The 20,169-nt window shown below is 45.0% G+C and overlaps 1 protein-coding gene across 6 annotated transcripts in view; it reads right to left on the bottom strand.

The window, feature by feature from the left end:
* Tjp2 (tight junction protein 2) overlaps window positions 1-20,169 on the bottom strand; it is a 113,910-nt gene that overhangs the window by 1,331 nt on the left and 92,410 nt on the right. For 4 of the 6 annotated variants that reach the window (XM_048438724.3, XM_085693730.2, XM_048438722.3 and 1 more), the window contains 11 exons: window positions 19,178-19,286; window positions 17,363-17,573; window positions 16,356-16,543; window positions 15,793-15,888; window positions 14,429-14,508; window positions 12,868-13,078; window positions 6,058-6,158; window positions 4,670-4,882; window positions 3,449-3,559; window positions 1,969-2,283; window positions 474-559 (listed from right to left, as the gene is read on the bottom strand). In XM_048438724.3, the coding sequence (XP_048294681.1) occupies window positions 474-559; window positions 1,969-2,283; window positions 3,449-3,559; window positions 4,670-4,882; window positions 6,058-6,158; window positions 12,868-13,078; window positions 14,429-14,508; window positions 15,793-15,888; window positions 16,356-16,543; window positions 17,363-17,573; window positions 19,178-19,286 (1,721 nt within the window). The remainder of the gene's footprint in view (window positions 1-473; window positions 560-1,968; window positions 2,284-3,448; window positions 3,560-4,669; window positions 4,883-6,057; window positions 6,159-12,867; window positions 13,079-14,428; window positions 14,509-15,792; window positions 15,889-16,355; window positions 16,544-17,362; window positions 17,574-19,177; window positions 19,287-20,169) is intronic. The other 2 variants (XM_048438726.3, XM_048438725.3) reach the window with 1 other exon arrangement.

The raw sequence follows: 20,169 nt of genomic DNA, 5'->3' as shown, positions 1-20,169 counted from the left end.
CAGAGAAGGATACTGCCCGTCACAGCCCTTCAGATCTAGTTTGGCACAGTGGCCTGACTGTGTACGGTGACACAAAGGAATTAAGGAGTTCAGCTAAGAGCCAGTAAACATTAGTGACAAAAGAAGACTAAGCCCTAAAAACTACACTCGTGTCCCTCCTAACACAATATAAGGCTCCAATGTGCCAGAAAGCTTTAGGCACACAAGGCAAGTGGCCAGGCACTTCTGATTCTTTGAGACAGGATCTCTCTACATAGCCCTGGCTGTCCTGGCACTCAGAGAGATCCACCTGCCTCTGCCTGGTTTTTGGTTTCTGTAACCTTAATAGTTAAGTCTGACTGACAGAATGAGGTGCACAGTCAGTCTGGGGAGGGAATTCTCTCAGGGCTCTGACATCTGGGTAGGGCAAACTCTTCCAATCCAAATGCTGGAGAAGTCTCCTCCTCTGCCTCCAGTCACGGGACAGCCCTTACCTCATGTGCGGGGGCAGGCCGGCATCTGGCTTAGGGGGTTTGATAGGAACTGCGTAGATGTCAGGGTGCTTCTGAGCAATTTCGATCTGTGGTAGTTAGGACACAGAAGGAGAGAATGGGTGACCGTATGGTTCTCTCACGGGTCACCTGCAGACCCTACCCTAGCCCCACATCCTACCAACTTTTCTCCCAGTTCACTTCCAGATAAAGAAAAAGAGATGGGAGCCTGTTTCCGTGGTTGGGCGGGGTCCCATGGGATGTGCCAAATGGTGAGGACCGAAGCATGGGCAGGAGCCCTGAGTAGTATTCTAAGGTAAGTAATTTAACAAAAGGAACCAATACTGTCTGACTCCGCGTATGTGAGGCCCCTAAACCATCAGATTCAGAGAGGCAGACAGAGAGTGGTGTGGCAGTGGCTGAAGGGAGGAATGGAGAATCACTGTCACCTTAGTGCAGTTTCCTTAGGAACTGAGAAAGTTCCAGAGAGTACATGGTGGTGGTGGCTGCACAGTGATGCAAAAGTACTTTACGTCACTGCTTAAAGAAGGCCAAAATGATAACTTTTATGTACAATTCAGGAGACTGAAGCTGGAGCATGTCCTGGGCCTGGGTCACCCTGGGCGACAGCAGCAAGGTCTCAAAAAATGGATGGGGGGGTAGGTGAGGAAGAGCATGCCTTGCCTCTGTCCCCCCCTCTTTGAGGGAAGGTCTCACTATGTCACCTAGTCTCCAAGCTGATGGATTACAGTGGGGCTTCCACGTCTGGAATCACTCAATTTCTTTGAAACTAAAATGTTTCATGTGCATTTCAAAACTCAAACAGCTTAAAAAAACAACAACAACAACAAAAAAACCTACAGCCTACAGGACCAATGGTCGCTAATATTCTATGGCAAATCTGGAAACATTTATGAGAAACTTGCGGACCCCACATAACCACCAGCCATGTTCCAGCTAAAATAACTCCTGAGGGGCACTGACTCTTGCTCTCTATCCCAGACCAGGACACACAGATCTGAACCCTGAAGAACTGAAGCTTGCACAGGTGGACTGTGGACTGTTGGGGTTTCCTTTTCTTTCTTCCTTTGATTGTGTGTGTATGTGTGTTTTCTAAGACAGGGTATCTCTGTATATATGTGTGTGTGTGTTTTCTAAGACGGGGTATCTCTGTGTAACCCTGACTGTCCCAGAACTCACTTTGTAGATTATACTCATGTTGGCCTCAGGCTCACAGAGATCCACCTGCCTCTGCCTCCCAAGTGCTGGGATTAAAGGCGTGCACCACCACCACCTGGCTCTGTTAGGCTTTCTTGATTGGAAGCAAAAAAGGAAATGCTGCCGGCAGGCAATCTGGAAGCGGCACACAAACTGTGCAGATGACTGCCTGGCGTGATTCCGGCTGGGAGAAGGGCTACGTGCCGCTACACTGAGCGCTCACGTCTTGAAAGTTCTCCCTGGCGGACGCTAAGATGCTCTGGTTGCTTAGAACACTTACCCTCGCATTCTGCGCTTCTTGCAGCTCCTGCATCCTCTGTAATTTTGCCTTGTGGTCCATCTTCTCGAATATTTTCACTCTGCCCAGGACTGACCTGGGAGCATCTTCCTGCTCCTCGGTGCTCTCCCCCACCTCTTCGCTCTCGGGCGCGGGGACGGGAGTGGAAGGCTTCAGGATGGATCGCCCGAAAGTAGGTTTCACCGCAACAGGCGGAGGGCACCCTTTGGTAGATCCCCCCGAGATTTCGCTGCCAGCCACGGCAGAGGGGTTCGCCTTGGAGTAGTCATAGGATTCTTCTCTGCTCTGGCTTCTGGCCTGGAAAGAGCAATATCACACCTTATGACCGTGGGCTTTCAGCTTATTTTCAGAACTACATTAGTGATTTAATATATCGTGTTTCCTGATCAGTTTCCAAAGGTGGGCAGCATAACCATCTTTACAAAGAACCAAATATGGCAGGGTCAACAGCCACTGATGAGGCACCTTGAGCCCTGCCTGAGGACGACAGAGGTGCTGGCAGAGGTGCGGCAGCCAGCGAGAGCGAGAGGTAGAACAGGCCCACCTAATTTCATAGTAGAGATGTTTGGAATCTCACAGAAGAAATCAATTTTGGAAATGAAAAAGTAGGTTTTTCTGAGATCAAGCTACATGGAAGGTAGGAGCCTGGGTCAAAAAGTGAGACCTGTGCTCGGCTGTGGGGCAGGGACCCTGAGCTCGGGTGGGGTGAGGTAGGCGGAGCGCCATGTGTGGAGTCAGTGCTCCTTCACGGTCAAGGCTAGCCCTGCTGCAGGCCTTCAGCGTCGCGTTAGGTAAAGTCACTAATTACGGCTGACAGCTTACACAGTCGCCATTTTCTTCTCACCTAAATGACTGAGTTACAAAAAACTTCACTGAGCAATATGGAAAAGCCGATTGTCAGAGGACAATTGTGATCTGGGGCAATAAACCACACAACACACAGCGTGGGGCCCTTAGGTTGATTCTATTCTAGATAATACTTTCTAGATATACTTTCTTAGAAGCTTTTATTTGTAGTGAGAGGCGGTCTGCACAACTGCAATGCCTGTTCTGCTTAGCAGACCACCAGTGAGGGTCCTCTAGGGCATCCAAATTAGACTGTGGGTCAGAAACTTTCACTGGATAGAAAAGGAAAAACATCCCGATAGTAGCATGCAGCCCTTGACCACAGTTCACTGTTTTTTACAAAAAAAAAAAAAAACCCAAAAATCAAATAAATTAGTAATAAGCAAATAAATGGAATAACTCTTATTCTCTGTGACCCCTAAAATCACACACTTTCCTAATATTGTTTTTCGGGCCTGTCTCTCAAACAGTCCTGGTTTTCAGACTCACTCAATGGCCTGAGCACATGGTAACTCCAACATCATCTCATTGTGTGTGTCCCCTGGCTACCCCCCCGGAGTGGGCTCCAAGGCACCTGTGTCCTTCTCCTTCCATCCTGGGCTTCCCAGCCACATACCTTGGGCGGCTCTGGCTTGAACGCTGGGGGCGGACTACCATCCCTAAGTTGGTCTCTGCTAGCAGCCCTCCTCATCTGAGCTCGTGGCTCTGGGCTGGATTTCCTCATGCTCTACAAAACATAAAGGTTCATTCACACCAACAGCATCCACGCAGAGGGAAGGCAGCACTCCGCTCTGCTGGATTTCTGAACACTTGAGGAACCAGAGACCCTGACTAGCCAATGCAGCGCGGTCCTACTGCAAAGAGATACCAACCGCCATCCTTCGCTAGAGAAAGAGCAAGACACACTTCAGTAAACTGGCTAAGTACAAAGCAGCAGGCTCTACCCTTAAAGGAAGAAAGAAACAAAACAAAATACTCTTCAAATCCAAAGGTCTGTGTCACTACCAGTATTCCTTAAGCATCAGCTCTTTTTGTTTCTATAGGCAGTAACTCACCCTTTACCACTTGTTTCTTGTATATTAATAGTCTTTCTCTCCTCTCTCTCTCCCTCTCTCTCCTATTTGTCTACTGTATATTAATAGTCCTGTGTGTGTGTTAGGCAAGTTATTTATTTTTGGGGTACTACTATCTCACTTATCATTTATTGGAATGAGTTAACCCGCTAAAGGGTAATCCATAACAATCATCCTACAAATGTGCTCAGACAATCTTGTCCACAAAGATCATCATTCCAATGTTCTCTGAAGCACAATTAATAGTCGCTCCACCCTAAATTAGCGCCCACTGAGAGTTTGTAGGACTGTGCAAGCTAAACTAGTGGATGCACAGTGCATCTGATCAGATGGATAAACTCCATTTAAAAAGTGAACTACGGAGAGAAGGAAACTGATGGGGAAACACTTAGGAACTCTGATAACATTAGGAGGTTAAAGGTCAAGGGGAGAAGAAAAGCAGGGCTCCTAAGAGTACAGTGAGAGGCCTAATCAAAGGTTACAAGCAAATACAGCAATAATGTATTCATCCAGTTCCATCTGTAATTTGGACAGCTGGCTCATAAAGCCAATATTTATGCATCGCCCCTGAGGGCAACAGAGCGGCGAATGACACCGTTCAACCTTCTCCAAGGCCACGTTCCGGCTCTACTTTCCGTGGACCACAGCCACAACCACGGAGGCCCTGACTCGCAGTGGGCCTTCCTAGCAACCGTCTGCTATGATCCTGGAGGATGCGGTCTCCAGCATCCTCTCAGTTAAGACTGTTCCTGCTCTCGCCTCACCTCCTCGTGCTGCACCGGCTCCGAGGAGCGGGTGATGGAAGACACCAGCGGCTCCTCAGCTGGCTCATCCAGCTCATTGTCAGTGTAGGCGCCTCCCTCGCCGTCGGTATCTTCAAAGTCACTGATGAGACGGCTGTCACAACTCAGATAGTCCGCGCCCATGGCGGTTAAGTAGGACATGCGGTCTTCAGGGTCATCATCCATCCCTTCCATCTAGAGGAATTTGTTTTGAAGGGTGAGTGGGATCTGGCATGGATCCTGAGAGTGGGGGCTCGAGAAAACTCCCAAGTGCTGAGCCAAGTGTTGGAAACCTTGACATGTGCTAGCAGGGGAAGGGACCTTTTGTTTTCTGGTATCACTTGACTTTGAGATGCTGATCCTGGGTTAATTTCTGCACAGGGACACATACACTGAAGACCCTCCGGTCTATCCTTATTGTGGTCCATCCTGTAGGCCAGCTGAACCAAGCTTGTTTTGCTGATCTTCCAGGATCAGCCTCTTTCCAGCTTTACTGCTGGTTCCTGTCTCCATCTCATGCTATGCGTGTTTCTACTCATTTCTAAGACTCTCCGATCCAGGTTCGGATGTTTCTCAGGGGTAGCTGGGTTCAATCCCCAGGACCAGAGAAAAATATTCTCAGAACCTTCCAGACAAAAACTATATCCTTCTCAACTTTTCCTCTCCAGAGAGCTGTAGAGACTATGAGCATTTGGCAGATGCTAGATTTGTCAACTAAATATCTAGGTCCCAAGGAGACAGTCCATTTCACCAAAAAGAATTAGATCACTATAAGGATCACCAGCTCCTTCAATTTAGCTGGAATAAAGGTTCCTAGGATGAAGGGGACCCCAGGTTCTCGACTCTCATTCCCACAGCACACCTGTGTGTTCAGTATCTCTACAGATTTAGATGCTATCCAACCTGAGAGGGCTAAGAAAGATCACTATGGTTTTCAAACTCAGAGTCAGAATGGATTCTCCAGCGATCTCTTTACTAAGCCCATAATTCCAGCTGTTTCTCTTGGCATCGTTTTAAACTGTATCCCCATGGTTCTCAACCCTGCCTCTCATCTCCACTCCGAGTTTCCCATGTCCTTAGTGCGGTGTGGCATTAGGAATGAGAACTTGTAAGCTCTGATTAGAGACTTGGAATGCAGTTCTAGTCACTACATTAAAAGTAGAGGGGAAGTGAATGTAGGTGAGCACTCATCACACTCTGCCTTGCAAAGCCCCTTCGTTTGATTGCTTTGTTGGAGAATTAGAAAGCTTCCGACTGGAAGAACACATTGAATCCCTCTTGTCCCATGGTTCACTACATTCACTGCCCTCTGGAGGAAGCATCGGGGAACATAGACTCTCACCTCACAGCAGCAAATCTAGGCCACATACCTTTCCTTCAGAGACCCAGACTGCTTCGCCCTGCTGCTGCTGAATGCTGTCCTTCAAGCTGCCAAACCAGCCATCATTGGCTGAATTTACATTGATTGTAGCTGTGGGAATGTGAACAAAAAAAGGTCAGCACCAATTTCCAGAGCATCCTTCACTCCAGCGGCTATTCACATTATTTCTCTTCATACCACATCTGAAAAGAGGCTTGCCAAATTCAGAGGGCTGTGTGTTATTTAAACACAAAATCCTTTTAGTTGAATGCAACTAAAGCTGCTTTAGATTACATTACAGACAGATGCTGTAAAACTTGTACAGGCTGATTTTCACTATATATATTTTTTCAATATTATATATATTTATACATTCCATATATAAAAATTTCTTCAGAAGAGCTACTCAGTGTGTGTGTGTGTGTGTGTGTGTGTGTGTGTGTGTGTGTGTGTGTCTTTTTTTATTTTTCAATGCTAGGAACAGAATTCAGGTCATCTCAAATGCCACATATGCATTCTACCACTGACTCAGAGCCGCAAGCCCTAAAAAAAAACATTTTCAGGAGCACAAGTCAATTGGACTGTACTTTGAACTGCGGTCTAAAATAAGCCTGTTCTTCCCCGGGGCTGCTTTTGTCAGGGTATTTGTATCAGAGAAAAAGAAAAAAAAAAAAAAAACCAAGTTAAGTGGTGAGATGAACGAGCCGTATACCTCACCCCAAGCAAATAAAGAAACGTGAGTGCAAACTTGGGAAATTATTTTGAGTCTGCAGCCTGGGCCATTGCTCTACACAGCCCATGTAAAGACACCACCTTGTAGCACAGAGCGCAGATGCTAATGGACACACGGCATGCATCTGTTCCTCACAATCTGTATCTGCAGACGTAGTGAGGGTAAACCGGGCAAGGCTGCTCCAAAACAGTAAGCTGGATCTGAATGATCGAAAGTGCGCTGGAGAGAGAGTCCAGCGGGTAAGAGGGCCTTCTGTGAAGGCTGGAGGACACGGATCCAAATCCCTGTATAAACAGCTGGGCATGGCTGTGTGTGCCTATAACCCTGGCACTAGAAGGGGAGACATGTGGATCCTAGGCACTCAATGGTCAACTAGCCTGATGGCCGTAACACAGCCATTATATTAATATAAAAATGACCTAAAATGCAAATGATCAGGTTGCAGATAACCTACAACTGATTTTTTTCTTTTGGAAGGGAGGGAGGATTTCAAGACAGGGTTTCTCTTCATAGACTTAGCTGATCTGGAATTCACACTGTAGAACAGGCTGGCCTAGAACTCTGAGACATCTACCTGCCTCTGCTTCCTGAGTGCTAGGATTAAAGGCATGCGCCACCACCAGGCCACTACAACTGCTTTTGAAATGATGCTTCCATGGCTCTTTCTTAGAGGGCACGGTGGTATAGATAATTTCTAAAGCCAAACAAACCATTAATGGTTACACAAAATTTCCAAGTAACTTTGCTTCAAGTTTTCTTTTAATTAAATCTGACTTTCTTTCATTTAAGAAATCCTAATCTCGAAACCGGGTATGGTGCTATACGTTTGTAATCAGACATACATCTGTACCTACTTTGGAGGTAGAGGCAGGGGAATCGAAAGTTCAAGATCATCACCGGCTACAAAGTAAGTTTGAGGCCAGCCTGGGGAGACATGAGACCCTGGCTTGAAAATTTAAAAAAGTTCCACCACTGACCTTGGGAAATCGTGAAGGAGCTTACGATTTCCTTACTTATTAATTATTTACAGCAGCAGACTAAACTGATACATTGGGCAGCCCAAGGAAATTAACCTTGATGCCATGGATTTTTTTCTGTGTCCTTATCATGGTCCTTCACAGAGATTATTGTAATCATAGCTAAAATATGATCCAAGATGTAAATATAGAAGTGAGACTGTACACCCGAGGGACAAAACAAGTGACTTGGAATAGGCGTATAAAGAATGTTAAGTGGCCCTTTACAGGTTTCTGTTAGGGGCTGCCCGACACAGGATGAATTCATCACAATGAAATCCTGAAGTTAAGGGTGCTCGCTAAGAAATGCAGAAAACACATTTGTGCACCCTCCCCCCGCCCCGCCAGTAAGAATGCTCCCCTGCATTTCCGTGAGAACCAAGTGCTGGAACACTGCTATAAAAGCGGCACAGAAGTTAATGTCCCAGGCCCACTCAGAGGCGGTATCCGATTCAGACACTCCTTTTAAAGAGGCAAACTGTGCCTTTCAAACTCAAGGAAGGAACTGAAATTCTCAGAGGCTCCTCCTGCTGCCAAAGGTCCCTGCTAGCATTCTCGGGCGCTCAGGGCAGACACGCCCAGCCCTGGCATGTGTGGGCGGTACCTTCCCACCTCTAGTGGCAGGGGCTGAAATTAAAAGCATGTGCCACCACCGCCTGGCTTTGAAATTATTTTCTGACAAGCCAACTATCTTTCTAACAAGTCTCTGACTAAAGTGTCTTAATTAGTGAGTATATCAACCTCAAAATGGAAAAGATTTTAATATTGCCATAATTAAAATCTCCTGTGGGAGTTTTCTTATTATTATACAAAAGAGAAACAGAGAATAGAATACTGAGCTAATGAGACCACATAAGACATAAAATATAACTTTAAATTGTGCTCACCAAAACAAGCCTAATATTTCCATTTACTAATTCATAAATATTTCATGCATTAAAATCATGGAAAAATAAAACATTAATTCTACTCATGGTTCTGCTGATCATGCTTAAAAGCCAGTGTTTCAGGGATGGAAGGATGGTTCAGCTACTCTTCCAGAGGTCCCGAGTTCAATCCCCAGCAACTACATAGTAGCTTACAACCATCTATAGTGGGATCTAGTGCCCTCTTCTGATATAAAGGTGTATATGCTGATAGAGCACTCACATACACACACACACACACACACACATCCTTAAAAACACACATACAACAAAACATTCTTTGAAAAGAAAAAACAGTGTTTGAGGCATAGCACACACCACCAATCTCAGTCTGTGAATGGACGCAGGGTGAAATGGGCAACAAAACACTTGGTGTAGTCAACACAAGCTTAGACGCCTGGAGCAACTATATAAAAGATGGTTGAATGAAAACAGGGGCTTCTTGATCCAAGCTATCTATAACCCTGCACCCTTTGTCCTGAAGACAATACGACTCACTGAAAAATACGGACAACATACTGTGAGATCCGGACCCTTAGAAGTTCTAGATCAGTGGTTCTCAACCTGTGGGTCATAAACCATTAGAGGTCAAATGACCCTTTCACAAGGGCTACGTATCAGGTATCATGCATATCAGATATTTATATTATGATTTGTAGCAGTAAAATTACAGTTATGAAGTAGCAATGAAAATAATTTTACGGTTGGGGTCAGCATGACATGAGACCTATATTAAAGGGTTGCAGTGTTGAGAACCATCTTTCTAGATAGACTTCAACACTCAGCAAAATCTACCCCCACCTCTAGCTTTAGTTCTGAAGTTCCTGCTCCCCGTCATCTTACATTAGAAAGAATGCACTTGGAGTCACGGGCATGGCTCAGTGGTTAAAAGCACTGGCTGCTCTTCCAGAGGACTCATGTTCAATTCCCAGCACCCACATGGTAGCAAACTAAACTCTAGTTCTGTAACACGAGGGCCGGCTTGTTGGGGTTTCTGTCCCGCCCGGTACCCCAACAGGCCAGCAAGTCCCAAGGAAAATCACACGGAGTCTACATCAGGTTATAAACTGATTGGCTCATTAGGTCAGGCTTCTTGTTAACTCTTATAACTTATGTTAACCCATTATTCTCATCTATGTTAGCCATAATGGCTCCGTACCTTTCTCAGCTGGGCAAGTTACATGCTGCCTCTTTGGTGGCCTGCACAGGAGTGCCAGAGGAACCTCCTTGCTTCCCAGAATTCTCCTGTTCTCATTGCATCACCTCTACTTCCTGTCTGGTTTTTCCACCTATACTGCCTGCCTGGCCAATCAGCGTTTTATTAAAATATGATTGACAGAATACAGACAACGTCTGGGCGCCATATGTAACACGAGGGCCGGCTTGTTGGGGTTTCTGTCCCGCCCGGTACCCCAACAGGCCAGCAAGTCCCAAGGAAAATCACACGGAGTCTACATCAGGTTATAAACTGATTGGCTCATTAGGTCAGGCTTCTTGTTAACTCTTATAACTTATGTTAACCCATTATTCTCATCTATGTTAGCCATAATGGCTCCGTACCTTTCTCAGCTGGGCAAGTTACATGCTGCCTCTTTGGTGGCCTGCACAGGAGTGCCAGAGGAACCTCCTTGCTTCCCAGAATTCTCCTGTTCTCATTGCATCACCTCTACTTCCTGTCTGGTTTTTCCACCTATACTGCCTGCCTGGCCAATCAGCGTTTTATTAAAATATGATTGACAGAATACAGACAATTCTCCCGCATCATAGTTCTAGAGGATCCAATACCTTCTTCTGGCCTACTCAGGTACTGCTTGCATGTGGTACATACATACATACATACATACGTAAACAAAACACCATACACATAAAATGAGTAAATTTCTAAAAAAGGAAGGAACAGAGGGAAGGAAGGAGGGAAGGAGGGAAAGAAGGAAGGGCTGTATTGTGCCAGACCCCCTCTAAGCGGCCTATTTCTGAGGCCTGATGCTGCCCTTGGTCATGTTTCTCCCTTCAAGCATCTTGTAATCCATGACTAACCCTCCTACATATATGATCTCAAGCATCTTGTAATCCATGACTAACCCTCCTACATATATGATCTCAAGCACCTTGTAATCCATGACTAACCCTCCTACATATATGATCCCTCCAGTGACTGCTGCTGTGCTCAAGAACCAACAATGGTCACTCCCAGCTAGGACACAGAGTACCCACAGGTACCGGCTACCTTCTGCCAGCCCTCCTCGTTTAATCTCAGGAAGTTTGGTTCTTCTCTCATAACCCTGGATTCTCCTTCCTGATATCTCCCATCCTTTAACGAAGCTCAAAACCTTACTCTCTAAAGGAAGCGGCCAGTCATTCAGTGGACTTGGAACAAAAGTATGGGGGTAGGGGAGATAAAATGAGTCTCCTGGTTTCATATTCATAATCACGTGGGATTCCGCTTCTCATCGGTTAAAGCGCGGAACTATTAACATAGTACTAGTTAGTTCAAAATCTCAAAATATATAAAAATGCTTCAGTGTCTGAGACTGTTTGAGAAAGCACACAATGCCCAAGTGCAAACCACCCGCAGGCTCTGTGGCTAGAACACGTGACGAGGAAGTGAATCTGACGTTCAGACTCGTCACTAAAATGTTTAATTGCGTTTATAAAAATGCTCCAAAATCCAAATATGAAACACTTCTGGTCATAAGCACTTCAGACAAGGGATAAGCAACCAACACATCACCCTTTCTGGTCTCTGACTCATTTAGCTGGGTTGTAAGGTACATGAGATGTAGTCAGGAAAGGCAGCTTTTGTCTGGGCTCAGTCGCACTAGGACCTGTGACCTGTATAAGCTCCTACCGGACTGACTAGGTGACACACAGGCCAGACTAGCGTTACTGCTGGTGCACTACAAAGCAAGTCGGTACTGATAGTGGTAACAATTAAGGAAGATACAAGGCTAAGTATGCAAGAAAAAAAAAAACAAAAACTAAACAAAACAAAAAAAACTATATGCTGCAACAATACATTTACAGCATTCAGTTTAGAGGTTTACTAAACATCCCAGCGGCCCAACGGATAGGGCTTTAGCCAATAACAGAACACATCTGGTTACACTGTCTCTTAGTTAAAGCTTTCACCAGTGTTAAGACCTACATCTCTAACAACTACAGTAAACAGAGAGGTCGAATGTGGATACGTATCCATTCATCTTGCTCTTGCCAAAATATCCATGGCTGAGGACAACTGTCATGGACCTCTAAAGTCACTGGGGTAAAAAGGTGGCATCTATGTGTATCCTGATGACGTCCCCGCAAAAGAAAGCATTGCACAAACAAAACCCGTAACTCTTAAGCTCTTGATCACAGCCTACCCATGCCACTTATCTATGAAGACAGTACAGTAACTATGCCATATTTTTAGACCATATAACCATCATGACTAAGAGCGGCAATAGGTCTACTTTTGGCATTTAAAAATACCTGATTATGGAAGATTTTATAAATAAATAAAGTAGAGGCCAGGCTATAAACTCGCATGTGTGCAGCACCGACATCCGTGTCACGGTGCCTGGCCAGTCTATCCACACTCTATCTTCTCCCACTGCGGATTCTAGTGTGTCTACTAGATAACGTATATTTTATTTACCATGCATCTCTAAAACATAAGGGTAACCTTTAAGAAAAGGAAGTTCACCCACAGTATCAGTACACCTGAAATGTAGAAGGAACAAACGCTTAGGTCTTCCCGATTCAGAGTGCTCAGGTTTCTACTTGGGAGACACTATCCATCACCACAATAAGCTGCTATCACACAGTCAGGTAACGAATCACTGACAGTAAGTCGAGAACAGTAACACACTGTTAATTACCATAGACATGGGAGCTTGGTTATAAGCTAGGGTCAATCATTAGCCTTGAGTCCACCACAAAAATCTAATGTCATTAAAATGACAGGTTATTACCATATCTTGGATCTTTACAATCATTTCCAGAGGTCAAAATCACAAGGCTTAAAACACAAACGCCATAGGTCTAAACATCCACCCCACCATATTAACTACTCTTGAACGAGTCCTGAGCATGACTCCATATCCCACACTCAGATTATCTTATTTCTCATTTTGAGCATGGACCATCTTTTACATTTCACTAACCTGTAAAGAGATGAGAACAATTTTTTTTGAGCTTGTTGGCTTGATCAAATAACTTCCGGGAACTTTTATTGGATGTTGGACTCAGCCTCTGTCTTATGGTTTTAACAGCTTGTTTCGAATCCAGGTTGAAAAAAATCACGATTGGGAACCACTGAGTATAATTGAGCAGGTCCACAGCTTTGGGGGTCACATCGAGCAGGGCGTGTTTGTCCTGTTACCAGCGGAGAAAGGACGGTACATGGTGACACGAAGCAACGTCATCAAGGGCTTTGCCTTAACAGGTAAACACTGTATCAGATGAAATGTGTATTAATTTGGGGTGGATGCGGGGGACACACAGTGTCTAACTGTGTAGCTTTGGCTGGAAGTCACTATGTATACCAGGCTGGCCTTGATCTCAGAGATCTTCTTCCTTCTGCCTCCTAATATTAGGATTAAATGCATGTACTACCATGTCCTGTTTTGTATATTTAAATTAAAAAGCCAAAAGTATTTCTTTCCATATTACATCCACTTTCATATTATCAGATATAACTCCCCCATCCACCGGGTTTTTCAAGACAACATTTTGTGTAGCCTTGGCTGTCCTGTAACTTGCTCTGTAGACTAGGCTGGCCTCAAACTCACAGAGATCTGCCTGCCTCTGCCTCCCAAGTGATGGGATTAAAGGCGTGCGCCACCACTTCCTAGCTGAGATAAAAATTTCTCATAGAATGACTGACTTCAGAACCCTCTTAGTCCATGGCTTCATTCTCCAGTTTCTCCTGGGGTCAACAGTGAGTGAAAAAGGGAGGGCAGTATAAAGTTCTAAGTGGGAAGGAGGGGACAGGCCACATTTGTACAAGTTCTATTAGAGAGTATTTTCATGATTGGTCTATTTTGTTTTGGTTATTGCTGTTTATCTCCCACCATGCCAATTTATAAATTAAATTATCACAGGTATACATGTGACTAAATAGTGCCTGTGTGTTGTGTGTATTCATACATACATACATACATACATACATACGTGTACACAGAGTGTTGGTACTCTCCATCATGGTTTCAGACACCCAACAGGGATGTCCTGAGATATATTCCTCTCTAATAAAGAGGGATCACTAATAAATGTTACTTGGTTTAATTATAGGAACTCTGCTGCAGAATAGCATCCAGCTTATATAGTGAAATGCCTTCAATTTACATAAGCTTTTATCATTAGTATTTTTAATGGTTCCAATCTACATAAGCTACATATGTAGATTAATTTATGTAGTGTACATAAAATACACTAGTTTTTTTTTTTTAAAAAATTATGCTTCTTATTTTTATGTGCATTGATGTTTGGATTGTATGTATGTCTATGTGAGGGTGTAGGATACCCTGGAACTGGAGTTACAGACAGTTGTGAGCTGTTATGTAGGTACTGGAAATTGAACTCGGGTCCTCTGGAAGAGCAGCCAGTGCTCTTAACCTTTGAGCCATCTCTCCAACCCCTCGTTAGCATTTTATTAAAACACACATTCTATTCCAAGCCAGGATCCAGTTCTCTGACAATGTGGGCTTCTGATGATTTTCTCACCTGCTCAATTATTTGTCTCACAGTGTTCAACCGGACTACTCCACTGGATCGCTCAGATCCAGCATCTTTGGGTTCAGTTTCTGCAAAAGAAAAGAGAGGGCTAAGTAATGCTGATAAAAAATAGTGACGACCAAATGCCCCAACTTAACACCAGCACAGTGGGACGCCTGGTACGAGCCATCACCTTGTGGCAGGTGGTGTGATGGGATCACACCACTAGCTGAACTGAAACCGTGGGCATGTTCGTGTGTGTGTGTGTGTGCGCGCACATGTGCGCATGTGCACACACACACACACACACACACCTAAATATACAAATGTAAGTGCTTGTGTGCATGTGTTTTACATATCAAACACCAGAGTTTCACTCATATGAAGCAAGCATCATACCACTGAGCTACAACCTAGAATTATTAAATGGAAATTTAACCTTGAGGGAATTGCTAGGTTAACCTAATAGGGAGTATCTATGCTCCGATAGTGTGTATTCTCCAAGTATCAATATCCCAAGAAACTCTTTTTAAAAGAACATATCTAGAAATAAAAAAAAGTTCTAAACATCAAGTGTAATGAATGAGTCCGAATTTAAAAAAAAGAAAATGTTTGGGACCAGAAATGCTACCTGTTTTTTCAATATTAACATTTGCAAAATTAAAATATTTGGAAAAAAAAGGAGACCCATATCTTCATAGTAGGCTCATTCACAGCTTAACCAAGTGCACAGGTATATTCCTGTTATACAGGACTTGGAAGGTGGAGGCAGGAAGATCAGACATGCAAGGTCATCCCCAGCTACACAGTAATTTTAGGGTCAACCTGGGCTCTCTGAAGGACCCTGATGTTAAAAAAAAAATTATTTCTGTCATCCCTGTTTTATACACATAGACTGAGGGTAATTTTATGGAGCATTTTTAGTGCGCCTGGATTTAGATGCTGACGGCTCACATGAGAGCAAGTGTGGAATTTTCCACTTGTGCTACCAAGTTGACACTCGGAAAGTTTCAATTTGTGGGATATTTAAGATTAGCAATGTTCAAACTATAACATTAAACCTCTTTGTTACTTAGGGGACAATGATATTGTCATTATGTAAAAGAATAATCCTGTTACGAGGAGACACATACGTATACTCAAAGATAAGGCATCATAACCCGGCAATTTAAACACTGAACTGGCTCAACAGACAATTTCAAAAGGGGGCGTGTGTGTCTGTCTTGGTGCAGGTGAGGAAAGAAAACGTATCCGGCAACATGACGCAGTGACTCCAGGCAGAGAGTATGGATATCCATTATTCTTCCAACTTCTGTGTGCCAGGAAGCTTCCAAAATAAACACTTTGGGAGCAAAACCCATGAGCAGACTTACTTGCAGTTTGAAACCAATCAGGCAACTCGTTGGCCAACTTTTCCATTGCTATATCTGCTATGGGGCCAAATAAGACCACAGGCCTCTTGAAGCCAGCTGAAAGGAAACGAGAAAGGCCATCAGACATGTACCTGCGATCATGATGTCCCGACGGGAGGCAAATGTGCCATCTACACTTCTGTAAACTCAGTAGAAGAAACTGAATTCTCCCCCCTCCAACTGGACGCCAGTCTTTCCTGAACAAGAAGCCTACACTGCCCTCCCCACAAAGTAGAGTTCAATAGAAACTTCACTTGTCTTTCTCTGGTGTTCTGCTGCTTGGCACCCCCACTCAGTGGTTAGTATACAAATACTTGAGAGTCGGGATTAAAAGTATGTTCTGTATCTCGAGAATTCGCCTCCATTGAGGAGCCTGAAACACTCAGGCTCCTTGCTGAGTACGATTCCCTCACCACATATCTTGGTGTAAGTGACATAAAGTTGGAACTTGATGGCTACAGCCACAATGGAGGAAGCTGCTCAGAGCTCAGCAGGTCTCTTCCAGGGCCGTGGAGCTGCCTCACCTTCCCGCAGCAGAACCTTCTCATAGGCCGGGAACTTGGTGCTAACCGACACGGCTGCCGTCAGGTCTTCCCGGCTCTTGCGGACGTTCTTCTTGACTCCAGATCTCTGGCCTCGCGTCCTCCAGAAGTCTGCTCTGTCCCCAGCGGTCTCTCTCTGGGCGTTCTGGACACTAGCCATTTGCTCAGCTCTGAGAGAAGAAGCCAGGAGAAGTCATTCTCCACAGCATGGGAACAGGTTATTATGAAGACCTAGCCAGTACCATGGAAGAACCCATGGCTGACTCTGCCTGACAATGGAGACAATGAAGGGGGCCATGGAGGCAGAAAAGGCAGTGTGGTGTGTAGCTTCACTGTCAACCTGACTAGATTTAGAGTCACTATGGAAACAGCCTGTGGGTCAGTCTATGAGGGTGTTTCCAGAAAGGGAAAAGCCACCCTGAATAGATTGCACCTTCCCACGGCTGGGGTCCAGACTGAATACAAGGGAGAAAGCAAGCTGAGGACTCCCTCCCCCATCTCTCTCTCTCTCTCTCTCTCTCTCTCTCACACACACACACACACACACACACACACACATTTTTGTCACAGCAATGAGAGAAGCCCAACAGGTCTCTGAACTGCACAAGAAGTAGCTGGGTACAGAACATGCCATGCGTGGTTCATATGGAATGTAGCATGAATGCATGTAGTAAACAGATCACCTGTCTTACGTTTCTACACAGCCACACACCAGCGAGTGTTTCCTAGGGTATGCAAGCCTCTCCTAAGGTTAGAGACCAGGTGTGCTGGGGGTACTAAGGCTGCATGATGTGTCCCGTAGGCAAGGTAGCAGGCAATCCTCAAATAAGCCAATGGCAACTACCAAGCCTGAGGTGCTCACAACTCCAGAAGTTCCAGCTCTATACCCATAACCTCTGATGATGGCAGATGATGGCGTCCCACGGGATTTCCTCAGAGGCACGAGAAAAGGATTAGAAGGTACGTTTAGGGAGGTACGTCAGAGTTACCTGCTTTTGTTAGGGATTAAGCCTTTCTCCAGCTCATTCCCAATCCTCACAGCCAGCCAGTGGCCCAGCTTGCCGTCATACAGTGTGTCCACCACTCGGAAGACCTCACCCCTGGTGAAGGCCAGGCTCTGCGGGGTTTCCTTCTCACATTCAAAGTGACTTCTTATGAAAAACGAATCTCCTCTGCCACATGCCAGGATGTCTCTGTACACTGGGAAGCAAAAGCACGGGTGGTTGTGCTGGGCCTCGCTGAAGATCTTTCCTGGGTCACCCCTTCCCGGTCCCTCCACTCCCAGCACATGGGCCTATGGGAATCAGACTCCAACAGGAAGGAGCAAGAATTATCAACTTCCTAAAGTGCCCTGATGATAGATTTTGTGTCGACCTGACAGTGTACGGGGGTGCCTAGACAAATAATTAAACACTATCCTAGGCCTTTCTGAGAGGCCACAGTGGGTGATGGGGGAAGAAATTAACATTCGAATGCAGTGGTTCTCAACATGTGGGTCAGGATCCCTCTGGGGGTCGCATATCAGATACCCTACATATCAGATATTTACATTATGATTCATAACAGTAGCAAAATTACAGTTATGAAACAGCAATGAAATAATTTTATGGTTGGGGGTCACCACAACAAGGGGAACTATATTAAAGGGTCACAATGTTGAGAAGGCTGAGATCCAGAAAAGGGGGAAATGGAGTAGGTGGGCCTTCTGTCTATGTGTTACTTTCATTGGTTAAAAAGAAACTGCCTTGGCTTTTTGATAGGGCAGAATTCAGATAGGTGGAGTAGACAGAACAGAATGCTGGAAGAAAGAAAGCAGAGTCAGGCAGACACCATGATTCCCCTTCCCGAGATGGATGCTGGCTAGACTCATGCTGGTAAGCCACGACCTCATGGTGGCATACAGATTATTAGACATGAGTTAGTCAAGATGTAAGAGTTAGCCAATAAGAGGCTAGAACTAATGGGCCAGGCAATGTTTAAATGAATACAGTTTCTGTGTAATTATTTCGGGCGTAAACTAGCCGGGAAGCCGGACCCGCCGCTCCTTTTACTACAAACCAATGTTCAAATATGTAGATTGAGTAAAGCAAGTTGTTCTTCCTAATAAGGACAGGGACTCACCGGGCTGAAAGTCTGAGTAGAATATCCTGTCACATCAGAGGGAATCCCTCTTCCTTCCAATACCCTTCCAGCTGGCACAACACCTTTCGACTGTCTGTTCCTACATCATCAATTCTCCTAGAAGTGAACTCAGCCTTCAGGCTAAAACTAAAACCCAACCTCATGATGCTGCCAGGTCTGCAACGTGCTAGCTCACCCTGCCCAACGCAAGACTCACCAACCTGCACAGTCATGTCAACTAAGTCCTTAGCTATGTGTCTTTATCTCTTATTGGTTCTGTTTCTCTGAGGATCCCTGACCAACAGAGTTGTTCATCAATCTCTTGACACAAACAGGAGGGAACTATTCTTGTCCCCCACTGCACAGGGGAGGACCTGGAAGGTGAATCAACTTAGCAGACTGAAGAGAGATAAGAGGAGCCAATGCTGCCCATCATACTGGGACCCAACGATTTCATCATAGCCAAGGATGCGCCACTGTTCAGAAAAGCTTAAACTGCTCCAAATGACGCAAGACTGGCAAAACTGTTTCGGTAGACTGAGGGAAAACATTTTCATAGAAGATGAACGGCACCCCAAATTTCCTCCATACCCTTGTGACCCAATGTTGCTTCTTCTGGTCCCGAGACACCTCGTTCTTCTTTCCCACTTCCCTCAAAGAAAACAATGGTCAAACTTGCTCACCGTCTGCTCGGCTCTGAGCCAAAATGGTCACAGTTTCACCTTTGGGGATTTCTAACAGGTAGAGAACCGCATCTTCCCGAACCAGCCCTCTGAAGTCCTGTGTGTTCACCTGGAAGAAAGCAAAGACCAGATATAACAAATGAGTGTGTGTGTCGGGGGTTATAGTAAGGTTCTGCTGGGGCTGGGGAAATGCCTCAGTGATCAAGTACGTGCTTGGCATGTGAAAAGCTCCAGGATTAATCCCTAGCAGGACTGAAAATTTAAAATGGTGTCTCCCAAGTTTCTGCTTCCACTAGGGCCTGCCCAGGGCAAAAGCAGGATGTACACAACTCGGTCAGTCCAGTCGCCACTCAGTCCGCCTGCCCAGCACCTCCCTATTGGCCTGACTAGATGAGCACTGTTCTACCTCCCTTCCTCGCTGCTCTGCAAACCATCCCATCTGCCAAGTCTACAAATTAAGACGCTGTCACTGAGCTGGTCAGTGGTGGTACATCCCTTAACCCAAGCACTTGAGAAACAGAGACAAGCAGATTTCTGTGAGTTCAAGGACAGCCTGGTCTAGAAAATGAGTTCCAAGGACAGCTAGGACTGTTACACAGAGAAATCCTGTCTCAAGAAAAAAAAAAAAATAAAAAAGAAAAAAAGAAAGAAAAGAAAACAAGAAAAAAAGATTTTTGTCTCTTTAACTGTTAAGAATTTCTTGTCATTCTCTCTGTCTCCCTTTCTTCAAGTCTCCCAAAGAGGTGACCAGAAAGGTACAATATTAAGGCAATGAACAGATCTGACACTACACTTTTTAAAAATTATCTCAAGGGCGGTGGTGGTGCACGCCTTTAATCCAAGCACTCGGGAGGCAGAGGAACGCAGATCTCTGTGAGTTCAAAGCCAGCCTGGTCTACTGAGAATTCTGGAACAGGTAGGGAGAGATAACCCTATCTCAAAACAAACAAAAACAAAAAAACAAAAAACAAGCAATTTTAAAAAAAAAAAAA

Source organism: Myodes glareolus, chromosome 7 (genome assembly GCF_982192425.1).
Source record: "Myodes glareolus chromosome 7, mMyoGla1.1, whole genome shotgun sequence".
Taxonomy (NCBI): Eukaryota; Metazoa; Chordata; class Mammalia; order Rodentia; family Cricetidae; genus Myodes; species Myodes glareolus.
The sequence above is the reverse complement of the archived record's forward strand: the minus strand, read 5'-3'. Positions and strand labels throughout refer to the sequence as shown.